At 44.0% G+C, this 22193-nt stretch overlaps 1 protein-coding gene across 3 annotated transcripts in view; it reads right to left on the bottom strand.

Annotated features, from left to right (window-relative positions):
• Positions 1-1964: 1964 nt before the first annotated feature.
• The window catches only part of PLEKHG1 (pleckstrin homology and RhoGEF domain containing G1), a gene marked incomplete at its 5' end in the record, with an annotated part of 144859 nt that continues 124630 nt past the window's right edge, over positions 1965-22193 (bottom strand). For 2 of the 3 annotated variants that reach the window (XM_080941566.1, XM_080941565.1), the window contains 6 exons: positions 1965-3289; positions 9758-11345; positions 13616-13638; positions 15880-15918; positions 17621-17704; positions 18234-18267. In XM_080941566.1, the coding sequence (XP_080797692.1) occupies positions 2235-3289; positions 9758-11345; positions 13616-13638; positions 15880-15918; positions 17621-17704; positions 18234-18267 (2823 nt within the window). In that variant the 3' untranslated portion in view covers positions 1965-2234. The remainder of the gene's footprint in view (positions 3290-9757; positions 11346-13615; positions 13639-15879; positions 15919-17620; positions 17705-18233; positions 18268-22193) is intronic. The other variant, XM_080941564.1, reaches the window with a different exon arrangement.

The following is a 22193-nucleotide window of genomic DNA, read 5'->3' as shown; positions in this document are numbered from 1 at the left end:
TCAATGAGTAATGAAGACAGTCCCTCAGAGACGGGCCCACAGGCCTATCTGATCTAGACAATTCCTTAATTGAGGCTTTCCTATGAGATGATTCTAGGCTGTGTCAAATTGATAAAGCTACCTAGGACATACATTTACTTTGAATCATTTTCCTCTGTAGTTCACAAGGCAAGAAAGAGCGTGATAGCCAAGCAGTGTGGTGGAAAAATCAGAATGTTCTAGTGCAAACACATTAAGTCACATGAAAATTTACTTTCCACTTTACAAACTTTATTAAATAATGGGCATTACTAACTTTTATTGTCTTATATACAGTATTTAAACTATGTTTTCCAAGATGCATTGCTTCCCCCCCCCAACACACACAAAGAAAAAAAGTAGGTGAAAAGTGAACTGATAAAAAAAAAGATGAAACCTCAGTACAGAAACCCGGTAAGAACATTTAAGTACATAAAACGTTCCCAATTATATACATCCACACCCCCACCTTCAGAAGAAACTATTTTAAACAAAAGCACTGGATTGCTAACACGGGGGGAGCATCTAAGCACACACTTGAACACACACACACACCACCAAATGAACAAACAAAAGAACCCAACCAAACCAGAAAAAAAAAAAAAAAAAAAAAAAAAAAAAAAAAAAAAAAACCTCAGAGGCATATATGGAACATTAAGATGATCACATTTTTTATGTTGTCCAGTTGAGAATAAAAGGGAATAGGGATTAAAAGGAGAGAAAGAATTATGGGAAGCTGACAATGAATCTATTGCTTACCACTACACATAAGGCCAGACATCTTTCTCTACGCTTACTGTCATATCTTTTTAACCGGGACAGATTGTTTAATCCTAATACAAGGAAATGTTAAAACGGAGACCGAGAGAGTGAGAGAACAGTCCAGAATGTTCCACGATGACGGCATTCAGACACGGTATAACGTGGGGATGGGAAAGAGAGCAGATTCTGATGGCAGTCACAGAGTCTTCAGTAAGATGCTTTTCCGAAGCAGCGATGAACCTGCCTTCAGTGCTCTCTTTTTCTTTTGGATCACACAGTGCCTTGCTTTTCATGCTGCTTCTAGCTACAGGGAACTAGACTGGCACGGTACCACAGTGAAGCGCAGTGTGAAGGGAGTTGTTAGTCGGAACCCAGCAACCAGAGTCTCTGTTCTGTATGTTCCAAAACACTGAGAGGCCCTGGGTTATCAAATGTCTAGAGAATACGCTCTTGTCCATCACTGCGGCAAGGACTTCTCAAGTAAGGCATTCAGTAGAACCTCAAGCCCGGTAAAGTGTCTGTGAAGAACATCTCCAGACGGCTCATCTAAACGCACTTTGTCTTACTTTAACTGAGGTTTTACTCTGCAGCGATGAGACGGGTGTCCGGAGTGGTCCAGTGGGATGCTCTGTACTGTTGCTGTTTTCACAGGGGCAATACTCCTTTATATTGTAATAAGAAGAAACACGGTGTTTCCAGAAGTCTCCCCGCCTTATCTAAAAATCAGCTCAGCTTGCATTTTTATCAAGACTGGCTTTCTGTAAGCCAGGAAAGAAATAGTTTATTCCATCCCAGAAATTATAGAATCATCATTAAGTAGTGCTACACCATCTGGGCCTTGTCCTGGAACACAAGTAAAACCTTTTTTTTTTTCAATAGCAAGTTGGTGCTGGGGCTACATTTTAAGTTTTTCAATAGTCACATCATGTTGGCATCTAAAGGAAATGTGACCAGGATGCTAGCATGGTGTCCTTAAAATACGTGACGAGGCCACAGTCTAACCAGTAGCCTCTGGCATGCAGCATTCTTGAGTCTTGTCACAAATATAGACTTGCCACATATAAGCATAATGCTTTAAATAACCCTGGTTTCTCTTTATAAAAACCGAGAGAGAGAGAGAGAGAGAGAGAGAGAGAGAGAGAGAGAGAGAGAGAGAGAGAGAGAGAGAGAGAGAGACTCACTTGTGGTGTCTGAGTCACAGTATAAAACTCCTTGGGATGGGAGGTGAAGATATTCTAAGAGTGGGTGCTACTGTCAGGATGTCAGGATATGGGGGTAAATGTCATGGTCAGCCGGCTCAAAGAGTTATGCTGTAAAGGAAAGCACGTTTTACCCTCTTGTTATTACAAAATTGTTTTAAAGTGGTACATATTAAAAAAAAATACAGCAAAACCAACCTCACTTGTGTTGGTAACTTGCAAGCCCAAGGAGCTAATTTGGAAAGTTCTAGAAGCCTAGGCAAAGCTGCTTGAGCTAAGACACTGAAATTTCTCCCTCAGAGACTGGACAATGTTTTGCTGATTGGGTGACGGCCCCCTCCACAGATAATCATTCAGTTTATCAGAGTCTTCCTTACATGCTATCAGGTAAGGAGGAAGCCCAAGCCTGTTCCTCACTGGCTTCTTCAGAGGGTAAGGTATGCTGTGGATACAGTTGTTATCCGAACAGTCAGGGGCTGGGATCTTTGGGTCAGACCTCCGGCCCCGCCTAGAGGAGAGATCCAGCCCCACTTCATCCTCTTCTGACTTGATTTCCACATAGTCATCTTCATCTCCCTCCGCCTCTTTGAAATTAGAAAAGTAGTTCTGTGTCGCTATTTGGGCGCTTAAGGGTAAATTTCTATTTACTACCAGAACCTTCTGTGAGTCTTGCAGCGTGAGATCGGACTGTTTGCCAGTGTCCTGCTGGCGTGAGTCCTTCAGCCCTGACAGCAAGTCCTGCTGGCTTGCGCTTCTGGGACTTTTTTGTAGAGAGAGCAGTTGCTTCTTTTCCGTCTCACTGGGGTAGTTGATAGAATCCAGAGATTTGTTTATCAAGACTGAGGAAGATGACTGAGGTCTGCTGTAAGGCTGGAGTTTGGTGCCGATTGCTTTGCGACCCAGCGAGTTGTAAAGAAGAGCCTGACTGGAGTTCTCTTTGTGGGGTTGGCTAACCACCACGCTGCGTCGTTGCTGCACAGAGCCCAGCAGAGGGTCTGCCACTTGGAGAGAAGGCACGGAACAAGAGGCCGACAACTGTCTGGGCGTAATTTTTGTGATGCTCTCTAATGTGACGGGGCAGTTTGACTTTGAGTCTTGCCCTGTCTGAGGAGAGAAATCTGACAGCTCTCCGTTACTGTAGGGCGAATGCCAAAGCCAGTCCTCACCAGCGTCCTGGGTCTGGGGAGGTGACCCAGGCCTGTGGAAGGTGGGTTCTTGGGTGCTGGCCCAGCCATCCTTCTGAGATTTAAGGGGTGTCTCTCTGAACACAATCTGGTCATACAGTTGGGAATATTCAGCGATCCTGGCACCTGGAAGATAGATAATGAAATAATGAGCACATATAAGATTATCTTCTCCTAGGAAGATTATATATAAGATGACAACACCCAAAATGACTTATCAAAAAAGACTTCAGATTAAGGGGGAGTAATCAGTGAACGGCACACTAACAAGAGTAACTCACAGTTTAATAAAGAGTTCGCGCCCTCTGATTGAATTTTACGTTATTTTATCTGAACAGCAGATCTGCAAGTGTGCAGTGCATACCAGGAACATCCCTTTAATCCACAAAGTGCTTTTAGTCCCCAAACCCGCATTTCCAAAGGAGAATGCCAGAGCTTATGTCCTGATGCATAGAAATCCCCCATGTCCTAAAAGAAGCAGGACCACAATGCTGTAACGTCCCCTGGCTACATGCTACCCTTGTTTGCCTGCAGACAAGGTTTTCTAAGAGAAGCTGGCAGCTGTCTGAACACCCCTAGTTTCTGGATAACCCTCTGGCCACTACCTGGCAGCCAGCATCTAGGAGAGTTCTTTCCTTTAGCACAAGACTAGCTCATGTATCCTTGCCCATTCTTCCAAAGCCAAGAGCATCTCAAAGCCATCAAGAACTGATGTGTTTATATTCATATGGAACCGAGTCTTTCATAGCTGAATGTTCTCTGGCACTGACTTAAGGACAGGATTTGACAGTCATGTTCACAAAAACACTTGCCACCTAAAATTAAGCAGCAGCACATTCCCCATGTTGTCTCGCTTCTGAGCGTACACATCTCTTACAATGTGACCTAGATCTTGCTATTTAAGAGAGGCTGTTCTCTTGGGCCAGCAGTACATGAGCTCAGAAGCTGTTCCCAGCAATGATCCTGGCACACACATGGCGTCTAACATCGAGGAACAGTGTGGACCCCGTGTATTGCTCAGACCTCACCTGAATAACACCAGTGAAGGAAGTCAATCCCATTTGTAACAATAAGCAAATGCATGTCTGTCTGTCTGTCTTCTATCTATCCATATCTATGCCTCTACGTCTCTATGTCTCTATGTCTCTATATATCTATCTATGTATCTATCATCTATGTATGTATCTATCTATGTATGTGTCTATCTATGTATCTACCTATCTACCTACCTACCTATCTACCTATCTATATCCCTATCTACCTATATATTTATCTATATCCCTATCTACCTATATACCTATCTACCTACTTACCTACCTACCTACCTACCTACCTACCTATCTAGATATCACAACTAGTTAGATGGTTGGTAACCTGTTGTTAGTAAACTATCCTTTAAATTGCAATGAGATGTGTATGCATTTTGTGGAACTTCCGCTATTTCTTCCAGTCTACCTTTCTTGGAGATGGAAACACCTCCCTATATTGTGTGCTCTTAGATGCAACCCCTCCAGCAAGGCAAAGCAGCTGTTTAACTTCTCACTAGAGTTTATAGTTAGATGCTTTGGGTTTCAAACTTCAGAGCACATTTAAGGCCAGAGATTATTCTTCGAAGAATTCTACAAGCAAAACCTTGACACATCCCTCCTTAAGTAGCATAGAAAAGGCTCAAAACACGAGTGGAAACATAGCAGCACCTTAAGAGACACTATATAACTATCCACTTGCACTGCAGCATTTTGTGTCGGCGTTCTCCCCAAGCCCGGCATGTTGCATTAACTATGAGACCCAACCACAGGGAACTGGGCCTTTAGGTTCAGCCTGAGTCATTCCTTACATGGTGTATCAACCCTGAGCTGATCGATAACTAGTCAGGGAGCACTGAAATTCCACAAGGTGAGAGAGAGACGATAATCTGAGGGAGAACAGAGCTAGTTCATAACTCAAGTAAAAGTATTCTGGCATAAATTTAACCATAAAGTCTTATAGGAGAACATGACTCCTTACTTCCATAATGTCTAAAATACCCATTGTATTTCTCAAGCCTTTTTCTTCCCATACTGCTCTTTTCTTTGCTTGATCAAGTCAAACCTATCCCTCAAAATCTCCCACAATCCCTACTCTACTCAAAACCCTTTTCCCAACTTCTTTCATAAGTGGGGCTAGAGAGGTGGCTTAGTGGTTAAGAGTGTTTGCTGTTTTCCAGAGGTCCAGGTTCAATTCCCAGCACCCATATTGGTCAGCTCACAACTACCTTTAAACTCCAGTTTCTGGGGGTCCAGCACCTTTGTCTAGCCTCCAAGGGCACCTGCATGCACATGGTGTATATACATATACACAGGCACATATTTTATACATATGTAATAAATATGTTTTAAAATTCTTGTATGTATATACTCACATACATGCACATAGAAAAGCCTATGTGCTAATCACTTTCATAAGCTATCTGCAGATAGTGAGGTTTTGGCTGCAGAGAACAATGTTGTGCACTTTGCTTTGAGAACCAACAGCTTCTAGAAAGAAATTGGTCTCAATTATTTCATTATACAGATTTTTTTTTTTGCCCTTTCCTTTTGGGCATAGGATTTCAGATTTATGGGCCTTTCCTGAGACCACTCAATAGAGTCAAGACAGCATAGAAATCAGGCCATAGAAGGACAGGAAAAATAGACAGCTTTGGATCAAAATGCTTCCTATAGATAACTCATACTGGGAACGTTAATCTTTAGAAAAAAGAGAGGGGGGAATTTATAAGTTCTGAATATGGTGTATCTCACTAGGAAGGGAAACTTATTTCAGTTACTTCTTGTCTCAGTATTCCCACTTCAGAGAGTTCAACAACTCTCATGATGCCAACAGGAATAAGACAAGTTTTCAGAGCTTGAGCCGTGATTAAATAGACCCTGTTAGCCAGATGCATAGAGAGGGGGTGGCTACGACTGCTCTCTTGAGCAGAGAAAGTTGGGTCAAAGTTTGACTGTGATCTTACCATCCAGACAGGACATATACATTACCATTACATGGTGATATCAGGTGATATCTGGTTTATTTTATTTTATTTTTCTGAAGGTTTTATTTTTGTTTCTTTTTTTTTTTTTTTTCTATTTTTTGAAGGTTTTTAAGTTGGGAGTTCTTATCATCAAAGGGGAAAAAATTGAAATAATTCTTGTGGCAGGAAATATCAAGCATGTTAATTCCAAGACAGAGGATTAGAAAGATACTGATGTTTCTGATATTGCTCAGATGTGGACAGAAGCATAGAAATGTGCCTTCCCTACTTTATATAAGAAGTTCTCAGGCCTGTATGGAAATATCACCCAAAAATATAGAAACCCAAGCAGCCTCCTTGATTTCAAATACTATCAGCTGAACCAGATGACCACATCCTACAAATAAGCTGGAAAAGGTGGAAGCAACTAGACCTGGTTGGGTGATTTATAGGTGGACATGTGACCTGGGGCCTGTAGACCCCGGGGACAGAGTTCAATAAAGATGCTCGAGGGTTTCAGCAGGTGAATAGGGCGCTCTTCCTTCCGCACAACACCGAGAGCAAGCTCCGGGCAAAGTGGTAAGGCCCATGCGCAGAAGTCTCGAGAATCGGTCAAGTCCGCTACGGCGTCCTGTGCCCAGATAAACGAGAGAGAGAAAAGGAGTCACATTGTCAACGGATTGAAAGCCTAGTGGGCACAGGAAGTGGCCTTGGTCACCCAGATGGAGCCAGGACTGAGAGATGGCAGGCCCCAGGGGTTCATGCTTGCCGTATGAAGGGGAATCGGCACTCTTAGACCTTGGAAGGGAATGCTGTTCTTTGCTGTTGAAGGAGGAAGTCAGTAGTAGCCTAGAAGCCCCACTACGTCAAGAAAAGACCCAGATTCAAAGCTGAGAAGAGATATGGGACCCCAAGAAGACAGCAGAACAAACCAGAAGTAAAAAAGACAAAAGGAACCCCCAATCAGCCATCACAATACTTAAGAGGTGGGCAAAAAGAAATCTATTTACAGAACTTACGGGTCTCAATTCTTTTGTTCTGAAGGGCTGGCTTCAAGCAAGTTTAGAGTTTTGCATCTTAGTGGCTGGCTCATATTCCTGGTGGCCCGGGATATTACTGCTAAATTGTAGTCTGCTGGTACGGCTATCATCAGAAACCTTAGCAGTGTATTTTCTCTGAATCTAGGAAGCAATGGCCTGGTCTCTGCCATTGGCTGAAATTGCTACTATGCAACTGCCCCCAAAGTCCCCCTGAAGTTACCTCCTGTGACTATAAAACAACCTGTTTGACAAGACGAGCCTCGGAAAGAAGAGGTTAATGACTCAGTGTTATCAGGACACAAAGAGATGCATTCTAGTCTCTACCATGCTCACTCAAAGATCGAGTTTTACTTTAGTTTTAATTATAAAGAAGAACTCAAGAGAGCCTGGAAAACCCTTCGGAAATCAAGCGCAAGCCTTGGCTTCCAGGTCAGTGAGGAAACCATTGAAAACCTCTAATTTTACTCACTGATCTATTGAACTCACTTGGAATTTATGTATGTCCTTCCTACAGAATGGTTTCCACTGAGATAAAGAACGTGAATCTAGAGAAAGGAGGTTAGTGACATCCACGAGTCTAAGTGGCATTGATGTGCAGGAATGTGCCTTGTTATGAGGCTGATTTGCATGGTTTGGTTTGTTTGTTTGTTTGTTTGTTTTTTTGAGACAAGGTTTTTCTAGGAAGCCCAGGTTATACTCAAACTAAGATTTTCCTGTCCTGGTCTCCTGGGTGCTAGGATTATATGTAACATCTGACTTGGTTTCTGTTTTTACTTTTAAACAGACTTCTATTTTTTCATACTGAGGTAGTGTGTGTGTGAGTGTGAGTGTGTGTGTGTGTGTGTGGAAAGAGAGAGAGAGAGAGAGAGAAATAGGATTTCTACTTTTCTTCTCTCTCTCTCTCTCTCTCTCTCTCTCTCTCTCTCTCTTTCTCTCTCTTTTCTTTCTTCCTTTTTAAAAAGCAGGATCTCACCATGTAGCCCAGGTTGGCCTGGAACTGGGCACATTACCCCACCCTCCAGCTTCCATATCCCAAGGCCTGGAATTTCCGGTTGTGTCATAAGGCATGACAAGAACAAGGTTCCGAAGGACAGGATGGATTTTAAAGTGCACATCCCTGGGGCTATGGCTGGCTTCCAGTCCAATCTCAGTACCATGGAAAATGAGGTGTGTGACCCCCTGTGGTTCCAGCACTTGGGGACCCTAGGATCAGAAGTTCAAGAGGTTCAGTGACTTAGAGAGTTTGAAGCCATCCTGGGCTATGTGAGACTCCTCTCTCAAAAGAGAAAAGAGAGGCAGATTCCTAGCCCTAACCCCTGGGGAGGAAAAGAACCCCAGAGGAGAACTCTCTCTTGTGTCTTCTCACATTAAACTGCTTTATTCCCGGCTCAGAGCCTCCCACGAGATCAGTCCTACAACATGTCACACTATGACCTGCTTGCTCCTGCACCCAGTCTCACCCATGTCACATCTAAAACCCCAGTTATGCCCACAGGAAGTCAGACTGAGGAATTAAACTCCTTATAAGCATTAAGTGGTGGGACCAGACGAGATGCTGCTGAACTCAGGGAAGCCAGCTGCTATTCAAAGTAGCCCAGGAGTGGCTGGACTATGTGGGTGCCAACGAATTGCAGATGAGGTGGTCTGGAAAAAAATGCATACAAATAGGCCAGTGCCCTGAACCTGGGTTTGATTTCCAGCACCCACATGGCAGCTCACAACTGCAGTTCCAGGGGATCCAACGCCCTCTTCTGGCTTTCTCTGGCACTGCATGCACATGGGTATTAAGAAGATAAAAGTAAATAATTCTTTAAAACAAAAATTCTTGTTTGTCTTTGCTGGTAGGACTGGAAACGACTGTGTTGTGTGTATGTGTTTGTGGCTGTGTATGCCTGTGTGTGTGCAGGCCTGAGGCCTGTATTACATATTATCCTCGGTCGATCACTCCTTATCTTCTGAGGTAGGGTCTTACTGAGCCTAGATTGACTGGCCAGCCAGCTGTAGAGACCCACTCCCCTGGTCTCTGCCTTGCCAGCCTTGAATGACAGGCATGTCACACTGCAGCTGGCTTTTCACATGGGGCCTGGGGAGCTCAACTCAGGTTCTTGTGTCTGACCAGCACTTTCCCAACTGAGCCATTCCCTTACCTTTGTGCTAGGGGTGAGCACTTTCACAGGGGGCCCTGTAAGAAACAGTAGCCCCATTCTAGCTGACTCTGAATCTTAGCAGTTTTGAGGAGCATCTGCTCCCCAACACCTTACAGATGTGTCTCGTAGGAAAACTTCTTTTACATTTTGGGCTCCCTTTGAGAACTGTTCTCCCAAAAGTACCAACTCTGTAGCGATATTACATGTGCACCAAACCCTGAGGCCCAATCATGCTCTAGTGGACATGATCCAACTGAGGTAAAGTGGGAAGGGCCCACAGTAGCTTTGTTGCCTGTGTGGTCTGAGACTTGAATGCGGTGTCCTTGTGGGGGTGTTCTCTCTAAGGACAGTGAGAACTAGGAAGCCTGTTCTCACACATGATTCTGGAGAAGGAAGAACAGAGTATGTAACATACCAATGGCAGGCCCTCCTTGCCTCTTCTCTTCCAAAATGGCCACCAGGTCTTTGTGAATGGGTCTATCCTGACTTGACGGTGGCTGCTCCAACTCCGGGCTTTTCACTTTCAAAAGCTGATTTACCTTCTTGATCTTTTGACTATACTGCCTGGCCATCATAAAGACCCTGCTCTTGGTCTTGTCTGTGACATCCATCCCGGAGTCAGGGTTTTCCAGGTCTGTTTGGGGCAGGCTGCAGTTGGCCAGGTCATAGGGACTGTCCACAGGAAGCGCATCACTGGCCAGGGAGAGTTGGTTAAGACTCAGGAAGGAGCCTTCTGTCGAAATAAGGTCATCATTCAGGGAGCAGTTGGCCCTGCTAGCTCTGACATCCCTGTTTTTATCAGGCGTGAGGAAAGCCTGGCTTCCGGGAAGGGCCAGCATAGATGTGGCGCGTCCTGAATCTCCACTCATCTCACAGGTGCTCTCGACGCACAGCCTCTCGGGCGCATCGTCTTTGCTCACCGGAAAGGCTGCAAGGAGACGGTCTCTCGATTTGTCCTCATTTTTCTTGATGTAATTTTCCAGATCATTCCAGATTTCATCTACTTCTTCGGACAGCTTGTCTGACAGGGCCTTATCCGCGCCGGGCAGGTGACGGCGGGGAGAGTCATATAACAAACTCAGATAATCGGCGTTGGAGGGTCCCTGGTGGTAAGATACGTCATCCTCGCCGAACTGGAGGCTATCTTGGGAGACGAATCGTTTCAGGCTGTCACAACAGGCAAAATCAGCTTCCAGACCCAGGAAGGTGCTCCGTCTGGGCTGCTTAACGCCGCTGCTGCACATAAAGTTCAGCGATGGTGGGTCCGGAAGACCGATGGTGTCATAAATGTTTTCTTCCACTTCCTGGTGTTCATGCATGCTTTGGTTGGCTGCCTCTGGACCACTAGGGGCTGCCTCTTTCTTTGAGTGGAGTGAGCTTGTACTATGGCTCGCCTGCCTCTTTGAGAAGGCTAACTCTGGGGTACTCTTGGGGCGAACATAGTCTCTGGATGATTTGGAGAAAGAGGATTCAGTTTCATTCCGCTTAGCGACCATTAACTTCAAGTCTTCAAAACTTATGTTATCGTAGACATGGTCTATATCATCAATGGTCAGTTCTACAGATGACCCAAAGGGAGTCATCCCTCCCTCTCCTCCTGGCTGAGGACTGTTCTGCAGTTCTCTCCCGGGACAGTACTGAGAACCATCACTGTTCCTACTTCTTACTTCGGGAGGGCATGCGTTGCTTTCGCCTGCACTACTGGCCCGTCGGACCACCCGGTGACCAGAGCTGGAGATCTCTGTGGGTTCGATGAGTCCTAGATGCCAGCTGCAAGGGCGGCTTGCCGAGTTCTCTTCACACAGCCTGGTGGAGTTGAGATCCGAGGAAGAGAAGGACGGGACGAACATCTGGTAATCGTCATCGTCCTCGTTCTCCTGTGGAGACCGGGGGCTGGGAAACAGGGGCTGCCGGATGTGGTGGTCGGTCCACAGGCCGGGCTGGCGGTTCCTCGCTGCAGGTACCACAGAAGTCAGCTGGGGAGAGCTTTCCTCTCTAGAAACCTGAGGGAGACAGACACATATGAATGGAAGGGTTGAATGATGGGGAAGACACGTGACTGGGGGACGTTACCTGTGTAGCCACCTTCTTAAAGAAAATGGTCAATAGACATTGCTGGGTTTCACTGACTTGAAGAAGATTTCAGATTTTTGAAAGAGGGGCAGAAAGGGCAAGGATATTTACTCAAAAACTGAGCTATAGAGCTGGAGAGATGGTTCAGTGGTTAAGATCACTAACTGCTCTTCCAGAGGTCCTGAGTTCAAATCCCAGCAACCACATGGTGGCTCACAACCATTTTTTTTTAAACTGGATATTTTCTTTACTTATATTTTAAATGTTATCCTCTTTCCCAGTTACCTCTCTGGAATCCCCCTGTCCTATACCCCTCCCCCTGCCTCTATGAGAATGTTCTCCCACCCACCCACCCCCTCCCTCCCACCTCCCCGCCCTGGCATTCCCCTACACTGGCATATTGAGCCTTCATAGGGCCAAGGACCTCTCCTCTTGTTAATGTCTGATAAGGCCATCCTCTGCTACATATGTTGCTGGAACCATGTGTACTCGTTGGTAGGTGGTTTACTCTCTGGGAGCTCTGGGGGTGGGGGTCTGGTTGGTTGATATTGTTGTTCTTCCTGTGGAGGTGCAAAACCCTTCAGCTCTTTCAGTCCTTTTTCTAACTCTTCCATTGGGGACCTCTTTCTCATGTCTCAGTCCAATGGTTGGGGCTCACAATCATCTTTAATGGGATCTTTTGGTGTCTGAAGAGAGCAACAGTGTACTCACATAAAATAAATAAATAAATCTTAAAGACAAAACTGGGCTATAGGCAACCTGCCTATAGTTATAGATGTCTCCTATAGTTAGTTTCCATGGTGAGTCTATGAACTAGGATACAGTTATATTAGTATTATATTGAGGGAACCAAGGATGCAAACTAGTAACTTTCCCTTCCTGGTTAGGCTTGAGCTTAAATCCACATGACTTCAAAACCTTTGCTCCCAAACAGGATAGAAACAAACATTTAGCAAGTGTGCTAAACAGTCATTGTGTAAACGAGTGTGCATTGGGGCCTACACCTTAATACTTGGTTGTATGCAAGACTTTAGGGAGTTTTCATTTCAATACCTTTCTCCCGAGAGCCTTTCATAATTTCTGGTCCTAACAAAAGCCTCTCATGGTAACTTGATGACATAGTCCAGTGGTTTCCTTAAACTAGAAAGCTCACTGTGAACCTAATATATATATTTAGTTAATATTTAGTTATCTGTCTGGAAGTAAAAATCCAGACAACCATGGTTTCTAATCAAAGAAAACAAGGGAATATTTCGTTAGTCAGTCTTTCTTGATGAAGCCTGGCCACCTAGAAAAATCCCATCTCCTAATGAGAACAACATGCCAAATGTATCCTACATCCTACATGTATCCCCAACCCTCCATCTCCCGAGGATAACAACAGTGTGTGAGACAAATAGATGAGCCTGGAGGCTTCCAATGGGAGCTGAAGACAGGACTGGATATTGCCCTGGTACTGTCCTGGATGCAGAAGAACCAGCTTCAAGGAGCTGATCTTAAACTCCTCAGTTCCTACGCTCTTCTTGCCTCTGTTTCCCAAGTAGTAGGGACTTTGGGTGCTACTTCACTCGCCCTAGAATCATATCCTTCAAGGGGTCACCCGAGCCGGTGCTTTGGGAAGGGAGCTATACCTAGAGGTCAGGGGCTGGCTTCGACATGAACAGAGGTTCCGGGCAGTGCAAGACTGAGCCCCTGCTATAGCTCTATGCAAGGGTTACTTCCTAAGGGTGGGCACAGCTTCTAAGGAGAGAAGTGAGCCACAGGGACAGGTGGCTAGAATTGTCTGAGTTGAAAGAGATACAACCGGGAGGGAATAAGTTGAAAAGAATTGGTTTTCCTTTAAATCAAGTACAGGGGCTGGAGAGGTGGCTCAGCGGTTAGGAGCACTGACTGCTCTTCCAGAGGTGCTGAGTTCAAATCCCAGCAACCACATGGTGGCTCACAACCATCTGTAATGAGATCCAATGCCCCCTTCTGGTGTGTCTGAAGACAGCTACAGTGTACTCTATACATGAAATAAATTTAAAAAAAATTTTTTTAAAAAAAATCAAGTATAAATAGTTAAAAATAAAAATTTTGTAAGAATATCAAAACAGAAAGTAACTGTTGACCCTTTAGGCTGGGCCTGACCAGTAAGGATGGACGCTGAGATGGAAGACGCCCACATCAAGCCCTTCAGAGGGAACGTGGCTGCACTTACCTTCTGGATATCCTGAGCAGTTTCTGAAAAAAATGAATAAAAAATGTTTTAAGTGTGGGAATTTAAGGTTTATCTCATATATAGGTAAGTACTTATATTTTTATATGGCTTATATACATATGGCTAGTAGTTGACACTAAAGAGCTTGAAGTCTTTTGGGTCCAGTTTTTAAAAATGTCCCTTGTGTATCTGTTCTACATCCCTTCCGCAGCAGGAGCACTTTATGTTACGAGCCAAAGCTGTCTTCTGTATCCCTGAGAACAACATCTCATGGTAAGTAGGTTCCAAAACTTCTGAACAAAAACATGGAAAAGAACGCCAGTGGTATAGACCGTGGGAGACCCTGTAGACACAGGAGGCTTTTGTTGATTTTTAGACATTTGGGGGTTTTAAATGAAGATGACATCTTTACAGGTCTCCTTGGCCCTGTCATTGAGAGAGATTCATGCTGGTATCTTATAGATACCCTGATGATACAAATTTCACCTTTAAGAGTTGTTTAATTATGAAAGCCCATAAAGGACTTTCCTCCCCCACAGAGTCCTTTCCCTAGAGGTTCCTCAACCTTCCTAACACTATGACCCTTTGATACAGTTCCTCGTGTTGTGGTGACGCCCCCACCCCCATCCCTCACCATAACATTATTTGCATTGCTACTTCATGACTGTAATTCTGTAAGTGTTGTGAATTGTAACATAAATATCTTTGGAGGTGGGGGGATGGGCAGATGCCAAGAGGGTCGCGACCCACAGGTTGAGAACCAACCCTACAGAGGGTTCATCTTTCTGGTTCCCACAACCACTGTTTCCTAGTCTATTGCAAAGCACAGTTGCTCTGTTTTTTTTTTCCAAAAAAAAACAAAAACAAACAAACAAACAAACAAACAAACAAACAAAAAAAACGGCGATACACCTCATTATGTTTTCTGCAAAATCTATAGGCATTTGTTAATAGGTAGAGACTGACTTTCTTCTTTTCCAGTAGCCGAATATCCTGCCTTATGTATGAACAGATCACTCCCTACTAGATAGGCATTTTATGCTATGCTATTAAAATGCTGCAGAAACCCAAGTCAAGTTTATTCTTTGTAAAGCACTAGTACCTTGTTGACATCTTCAGAGCTCTGAGGGGGGACTAGAGATATAGGTCAGTGGTTCAGAGCACTGGTTACTCTCCCAGAGGATCCGGGTTAAATTCCCACCACCTACATGGCAGTTTGTAACTGTCTGTCACCCTATCCAAGGGGTTACAACATCTAACACCCTCACACAGACATACATGTAGGCAGGCACCAAGGCACACAAAGTTAAAAAGAGCTAGATAGTTTTAATTATATAAGAAGAAGAAGAAATATACTTTCTTTGCATTTATACACAGACACCAGGCAGGGTCTGATGTATCTCAGGCTGGCCTTGAACTTGCTATGAAGCTGAGGATGACCATCACACAGTGCATGATGCTCTACCCAGGAGTTGTGATAGTTTCTGCGGTTACTGCTCTACACCAGGAGGAACACAGGAGTGGTACCAGGTTCTCTGAGCACATGGAATGAGACTGGACCCTCCACCACACCAAGGCCTGGCCCCTTGTGAAGTCCCCCTCCCTCCGGACTTGTGAAGAGGCCAGGCAGGGCTCTAAGTCATCCTTGCGGACATATCTACACGGGCCTAGAGGGCAAATTGTTGAGTCAAGGTCAAATGTCCACTTTGAATTTACAAGGGAACTAATACATTTTGTTGAGGAAAAGCTGTAAAAATTTACCTTCTCCCCAAGAATTTTGCAGTAGCTTTCGGTCAAATTCATAGCTCCCTTGCCTCCGTTTCTCTCATTTAAATGGATAGTTTTTCTAATTACTGATGCAGATGACTTTTTAAACTCTTTTATTGGTACTTTGTCTCTTCTGTGAAGCTGGGGCATAAATATGAACACACACACACACACACACACACACACACACACACACATATACAATATATATTATTACATTTATACATTTAAGGGTCTTTTTCCTCTTGGCTTCTTTGTTGGTAGTATTTCTTTTTTTCTGATACATGGTAACTTTATGTCTGTCAGATCAGATTGTATCAACTGACTGTTTGCAACAAGAGACTTTTGCTCATAGAAACATAGTAAAATTTTCCTGCAACTGGGCTAACAAATCCACCAATTTACAATGCACCTAATAGAAGCAATTTTCCTTCTGTTACATTTGACTAGGAATCAACAGGAGGGGGGGGGATATGTCACTCTATTTTTGGACTTACCACTTGTCTTCAACACTTTGTGTGATCGAGAGGAAGGTTCTGAGGAGAGAGCAAGGCCACCATCATTTGCAAATCAATATTTCCCCTCATAAATAAATTAGTAGCTTATTGATGTTTTAAGAGCCCCAGAAATGTCCCCTTTTGTTTTAGAGGGGCATCTCAGGCTGGCCTTGAACTTGCTAAGGAGCTGAGAATGACCTTGAACCCCCAATGCTCCTTCCTCGTTTCCTGAGAGCAGAGATTGCAGACCCGAAGATTACAGGCATGAGCCCTGTCTATGTGACGTTGGAACCCAGGCTTTGTGCGTACTAGGCAAGCACCTATCAGTGGAGCAACGTCCCCAGGCCTGAGCTGTGGAAATGCTTCATTTAACTTATCCAAATTCTCAGTGGTTGGGGATACTCAGGTACCAGCCATTCGCCCTGCTGAAGTGGTTGGATAAACTCTAAAGGGTCAGGAGTCACCGAAGGGAAGAGCGGGTGCTACTGTACTAATTAATCCACCACACCCTGGAAGGACTCCCTCGGCTGCCACTGCAGCTGCTCAGCTGGCCACTGTCGATGTCACGATCTAGGCTGCATAGCTCATGCTTCGGCTACAACTCGCTCTTCTCAAGTCCAGCTCACTGCTTCCTCTTGGACTTTCACCCGCATCTGCTGCCAGTTTATCAAGCTAGTGACAGCGATGCCATTCTCGATTTCTCTGTTCTGCTTCCAAGCCTTTGTCCCTTCTTCAGACTAGCATGGCTGCTGTGCCCGGCGTCTCCTTCGCCTTGCGGTATTCACACGCGTGCATGGTCTGCTGAGTTTTTTTTATGGTCAGGCTCCTATCTGCAGCCCTGTATCCTCGTCTTCCTACTGTGCCCCATCCTCTTCCACCTTAGCTCCTTCCCTCCAGCCAGGCAGAGCTCTTGGTTTGATCTGTCTGTCCTGAGGATTACTGGCTCAGGTCTTAGAGCTGTGCATAGCTGATGCCTGCTCTACCTGCCTCAGTCTCGCACTCCATCAAGGGTACCAGCCTTTGGCTCTCTGAAGTCTTTCTTCTTCCTGGAACCTCCCTCTTCTGTGTCTTACCACTTTCTGTCCCATCTGTACGTGCCAAAACCTTATCAAAGAGACTGGTGTTTATTCCTTTAAGAAAAAAAAAATTTTGGTCTGCCTCACAGAGAAGGTCTTAAAAGCAGAACTCTTAGGCATTATCTACCCTAGCATTTCTTGCCTATAGTAAAGGGGAAAATGGGCTTAGTAAATATCATATAAAGCCAAGATCTGAGATTTAAGAGAATATTATATGACATCTGATTTAGCATATCAAAATGGTAGGCTTGAATATGCTGTGTGTCAGTCACAGCTATACTTTCCATCAGCAACAGCAAACAGGGCTTAAGGGGGTATTTGTCAACGGCAAGGTGCTGTATAAAACATCGATCTGTCCAGCCGCCAGCTGGCCTGTCTATCTGTCTATCTGTGACAGAGTCTCACTGTAGAGCTCTGTCTGGCCCAGAACTTACAATATAGTATTGGACTGGCATCCAATTCATTGCGATCTGCCTGGGACAAAAGGCATGAGCCCTCCTATCTGGCTGGTTGACATATTTTATATTCACCAAGAGAGAGTTAAGTAGAGAGGTGTTTTAAAGAAAAGCTAGAGGTGTATTCAAACAACAAGTAGCCAGGAAATGCAGATCAGAAAGTACTCACTTCCTGTTCCTGTTCTAGTTTGATGACAACATCCTGCTTACCTGACTTCCGTCTCAGCCGATGTGGTGCAGAACCACACGCTGTCTTCATCTCTCCCTCGGGATTGTAACAGAAGCCTGGATGGTCTGCCAAGAGAACCATGGGAGAAGTGAGGGGACGGGGACCATGCAGGGTGGCTAGCACTTTCAGAATTCCGTGCTACATCAGAAACACCAGTAATTCTCAAGTGTGAGCGGTTCTTGTAAAGAATCAAAAGGGACTTTGTTTTTTTAACGGATGGGTAAGGGGATAAATGCAGTGTATGTTGTGGTGCCTGACAGTGTTCTGACAGTGTTAGGATCTGCAGTGTTAGGATCTGACAGTGTGGTGCCTGTCAGGCAGTTCTGACAGTGTTAGGATCTGCAGAAACCTAGAAGTGTGGCTGGCTGGCCATCCAGTGCCCCGCAGGTAAACCAGAGAATCAAAGGAGATTGTTCCTTCCCGAGAAGGACAGCTGCTAGTGTCTTATACATGACAACACACGAGCTTTGAGACAGAGAATGGAATAGTCACAAATGAACAACAATGACTCAAAGAACACTAAGGAAACAACACAAAACAACAACACAACACAAAACAAAACAACAACAAAAAAACCCAACAACAAACACTTACGGATGGCGTCCATTTCAAGAATTGCTTGCTTGGCCTGGAAGAGAGAAAATGTAGATATAATTTAAATTTCTACCCCCATTTTTTTTAGATGAACAAATGTGATGGAAACCCTATCACACCTAAATAAATGGAGTTTAGAAAAACAAAACAAAACCCTCACTATTTCTTTTTTTTTTCCTTAGAGATTTATTTATTATATATAAGTACACTGTCGCTGTCTTCAGACACACCAGAAGAGGGCATCAGATCCCATTACAGATGGTTGTGAGCCACCATGTGGTTGCTGGGATTTGAACTCAGGACCTCTGGAAGAGCAGTCAGTGCTCTTAACCATTGAGCCATCTCTCCAGTCCTCACTATTTCTTTTAGATATTAATACATAGTTCAGGAGATTCAAAGATTATCCTGATGAGGATTAGCACCTGCTGTCCACTTGGACCAATGCAGCAAAGACTTGATGGTTAGTTTTAACTGTTACTTTGACACAACTTAGTCTTACTTGGGAAGAGAGTGTCGAGGAAAGACTCCCTAATGCTGGGACTCTTTAGTGCAGCCCCTCATGTTGTGGTAATCCTTAACCACAAAATTATTTTGTTGCTCCTTTAGAACTATAATTTGGCTACTGTTAAGAATCATATTGTAAATATCTGATGTTTAGGATATCTGATCTGTGATCCCCATGAAAGGGTCACCTGACCCCTTAAAACTTATAGGTTGAGAACCTCTGGAGTAGATCTAGGGGGCTTGTAGGCTTATCTGGGGGTGGGTATCTTAATTTTGTTAATTGGGAAGACCAATTGGTATGGGTCACAACCCTGGGGCTGTGTCCTAAATTACACCAGAGACCGGGAGCTCAGTAGTAGCCTGCAGGGATTAATTTCTCTCTGCTCTGGACTTTGACTATAATGTGACTAGTGGCTTCAAGTTCCTGCTGTGATGTTGCTATCATGATGGGGCATAACCTGGAACCATGAGCCCACCCTCCGAAAGCCATTTCTTTCATCAGGGCATGACAGCAACAGAAATGAGATAAGAAAAAAGACTGTGATACGGAAGGACCCTAAGGGCTTTCACCAGGCTTACACCCACCCACTTCAGGTCAAGGATAGGCCAAGTTCCATTCTCCACCCACAGGAACATTCTTGAGTAGAAAATTCTCAGAATGTCCTGACTGATGCTTGCTAGCCAAGAGATTTAAAGGTCAATATACTTAGACAGTTAGTTTGATCTGCAACCTTGCTGATATAACCTGTGCCCCTAAGAAGTATAAAAACTGCTTGTTATAGCCATTCAGGGTCGCATTCCAGTCACTCACCACAAGGGGTTGGTTGAGAGCTGACCCCAATGTGCCAGAAAATAAACCTCTTGCATTTGCATTGAGTTCCATTCTCGCATCTCACGTGGGGCTTGGGGGTGTCTCCCAGTAGTTAAGACTCACTTCAAGTCTTACAATACCCAAGTCTTTTATAGAGAGATACAGCATTTATACAGAGCTTGTGCATGTCTTCCTATAAACTAATTGGCTCTAGATTACTTATAATACTCAACAGGTATGGATAGTTTTATACTATATTGTTTAGGCAAATAAAAAACAAAACTTTTATTCTGTATATTTAGGGGAGTAAAAAAGAGAAACAACCCTGAGCATACTATATACAGTTGCAGTTCAATCATTTCTGTCTAGGAGTAACCCACAGGGGCAGCTCTCTCACCTCTTGGGATGAGCTTTCTGTAAGGTGGGATAACAGGACCTACCATTCCCAGGGCATTAGGACCAACTGATAGGCACAGGCACAGCCTGTCTCTACCTTTGTGGGGAATAGAGCCTGGTGCCTTGAGGCTTCCTCTCTCCACACGGTTGGCACTTCTACCCAGAATGCTTTGAGGTTTGTTGTTACTGTTGCCATATGTTTTAACTACCCAGAATGCTTTGAGGTTTGCTGTTACTGTTGCCATATGTTTCTAACTACCCAGAATGCTTTGAGGTTTGCTGTTACTGTTGCCATACATTTCTAATGCTTAGAAACAGACAGGTTGCTTTAACCCATCATTTCACCAACAGATTTAGGGGAGGAAATCAGCTGAGGTGATGTTTCTTCCTTTCCAATGCTGCTTACGTTTTCCCCAAGGGTAATATAATTTAATCCACATACACTATGTTATAAATTGACTAAAATGCTTTTGTTGCTAATTTGCTGCAATCAATCTGCGATACCATGCAAAGCTATTTGGGTTGAAAGGTAATCACACTTAATTAAAAAAAATAAAGGTGCAGACAGGAAAGATCCATTAACAGTCACTTTAATTTTGAGGAAAATAGTTGCCTATTTCATATATACTAATCTTCCTATTTTATACTGAGGTTATAGCTGGAATTAATTTCAAACTCAAATGACAACTTGATCTCTGCAAAGTGGCTTTCTAGTTAACACTTAACACATAAAAGCACTTACTTCATCTTTATGCTCAATTAATTTGCCTCAGTTTACATACTGTATATAAACAGGGCATGTGACAAGTTCCAAGAAATACCTTTAACAAAGCTGTTCCAAAAGAAGGCTTAATCCCCTAAATCTTGTAAATTCTTCCCAGGATGTCCACTAGGTGTCAGCCAAGAACCACTAGGGAGCTAGAGGTCTGGCTAGAGGTTGGCAGAATTCAGTGAATCATCAGCCACTGTGTTGACATTACAAGATGGGGTATATACATCTTGTTTAAAGTGTCCCATTATATATTTGTCTGATTTCACAGAAATAAATACATTTGGAAAGCTTTAAGAAAACAATTGAACAGTCTTGATGAAAGATCTTTAAAAAAAAATCCCTTCATTTAATAACCTCACTTAAATAAAGCAAAGAACTATTTTTTTACATTATAGCGGAGACAGTCTATTAAGTAAGTTTGTTTTTATTTCTAGTGAGGGAAATATGGTTTAGAGGCTCCTTGAAGCCAGATGATTGGGCCTGAATCTTAGTTAGGTATGCACTAGTTGTTAAAACTGGGACAATTTACTTCCTGTTTCTGAACCCCTGATTTTATTTCTATTAGAGGCAGAACATGATCCATCTCTGAGATATTTTACTGAGTGTCAAGTGAGAATATAGTATACTTATCGCAATGTGTTAAATACATTGTAAATCAAAGTCCATTTTAGATTCTAAATGGACTAAGAACTAGGGTGAAAAGAAGGATTTTATTGTGGCCTTATTAATTGTTTCAAACATCAAGGGAAATGCACCAGGAATACATAGAATGGAAGGGCAGCCAGGCAAGTGAGCTGTCTTGTTTGGTAATGGACTATAACTGCCTTTCAGAATCTTGTTAGACAATGTGATTTTCCCAGGGTTCTCGTGAACAGTAGGTAGGGCATATCAAAGGGAAGGCGCCGTCCTGCAGAAGGGCATTGCCTCTGAGTAGCGGTGAAAGAAGGCAGTCGCTGTTCTGCACAAGCTCCCTTGTATCGCAGGACAATTGATAAAGTGAAACTCACAAGCACACACCTCCCCGAAGATCCATTTCCTGAACATAAAGCCACAAGTGGCAGAAACCCTAGAGGCCAGCCTGGACATCTCTTCAAAACATGGAGAAGACAAGCTTGGCATATTGGGTACACATGTGATCCCAGCACTCAGCAGGCCAAGGCGGGTGGCCGGGGGTGGGGGTGGGGCTCGGGTTCCAAGTTCAAGGCTTGTCTGGATTAGATAGTGAGACCCTGCCCCAACCAACCAACCAACCAACCAATCAACAATCAACCAATCAACCAACCAACCAACCAACCAACCAACCAAGGCAAATCTCTCCTTTCCCACAATTCCTTCTGATTTTCCCCACCAGTACCACTCTTATGACCCTGATGTCACTTCCTCTTCTTCTTCTCTCCTCCCGATCTCATCACAGACATCCTGCCATCCTCAGAGACGGCCACTCGCACCCCTCCACTTTATCTCTAATAACTGTCTT

This window comes from Micromys minutus (assembly GCF_963924665.1).
Source record: "Micromys minutus genome assembly, chromosome: 30".
In the NCBI taxonomy this organism is placed as follows: domain Eukaryota; kingdom Metazoa; phylum Chordata; class Mammalia; order Rodentia; family Muridae; genus Micromys; species Micromys minutus.
Note: the sequence above shows the minus strand (reverse complement) of the source record. Positions and strands in the feature narration are given on the sequence as shown.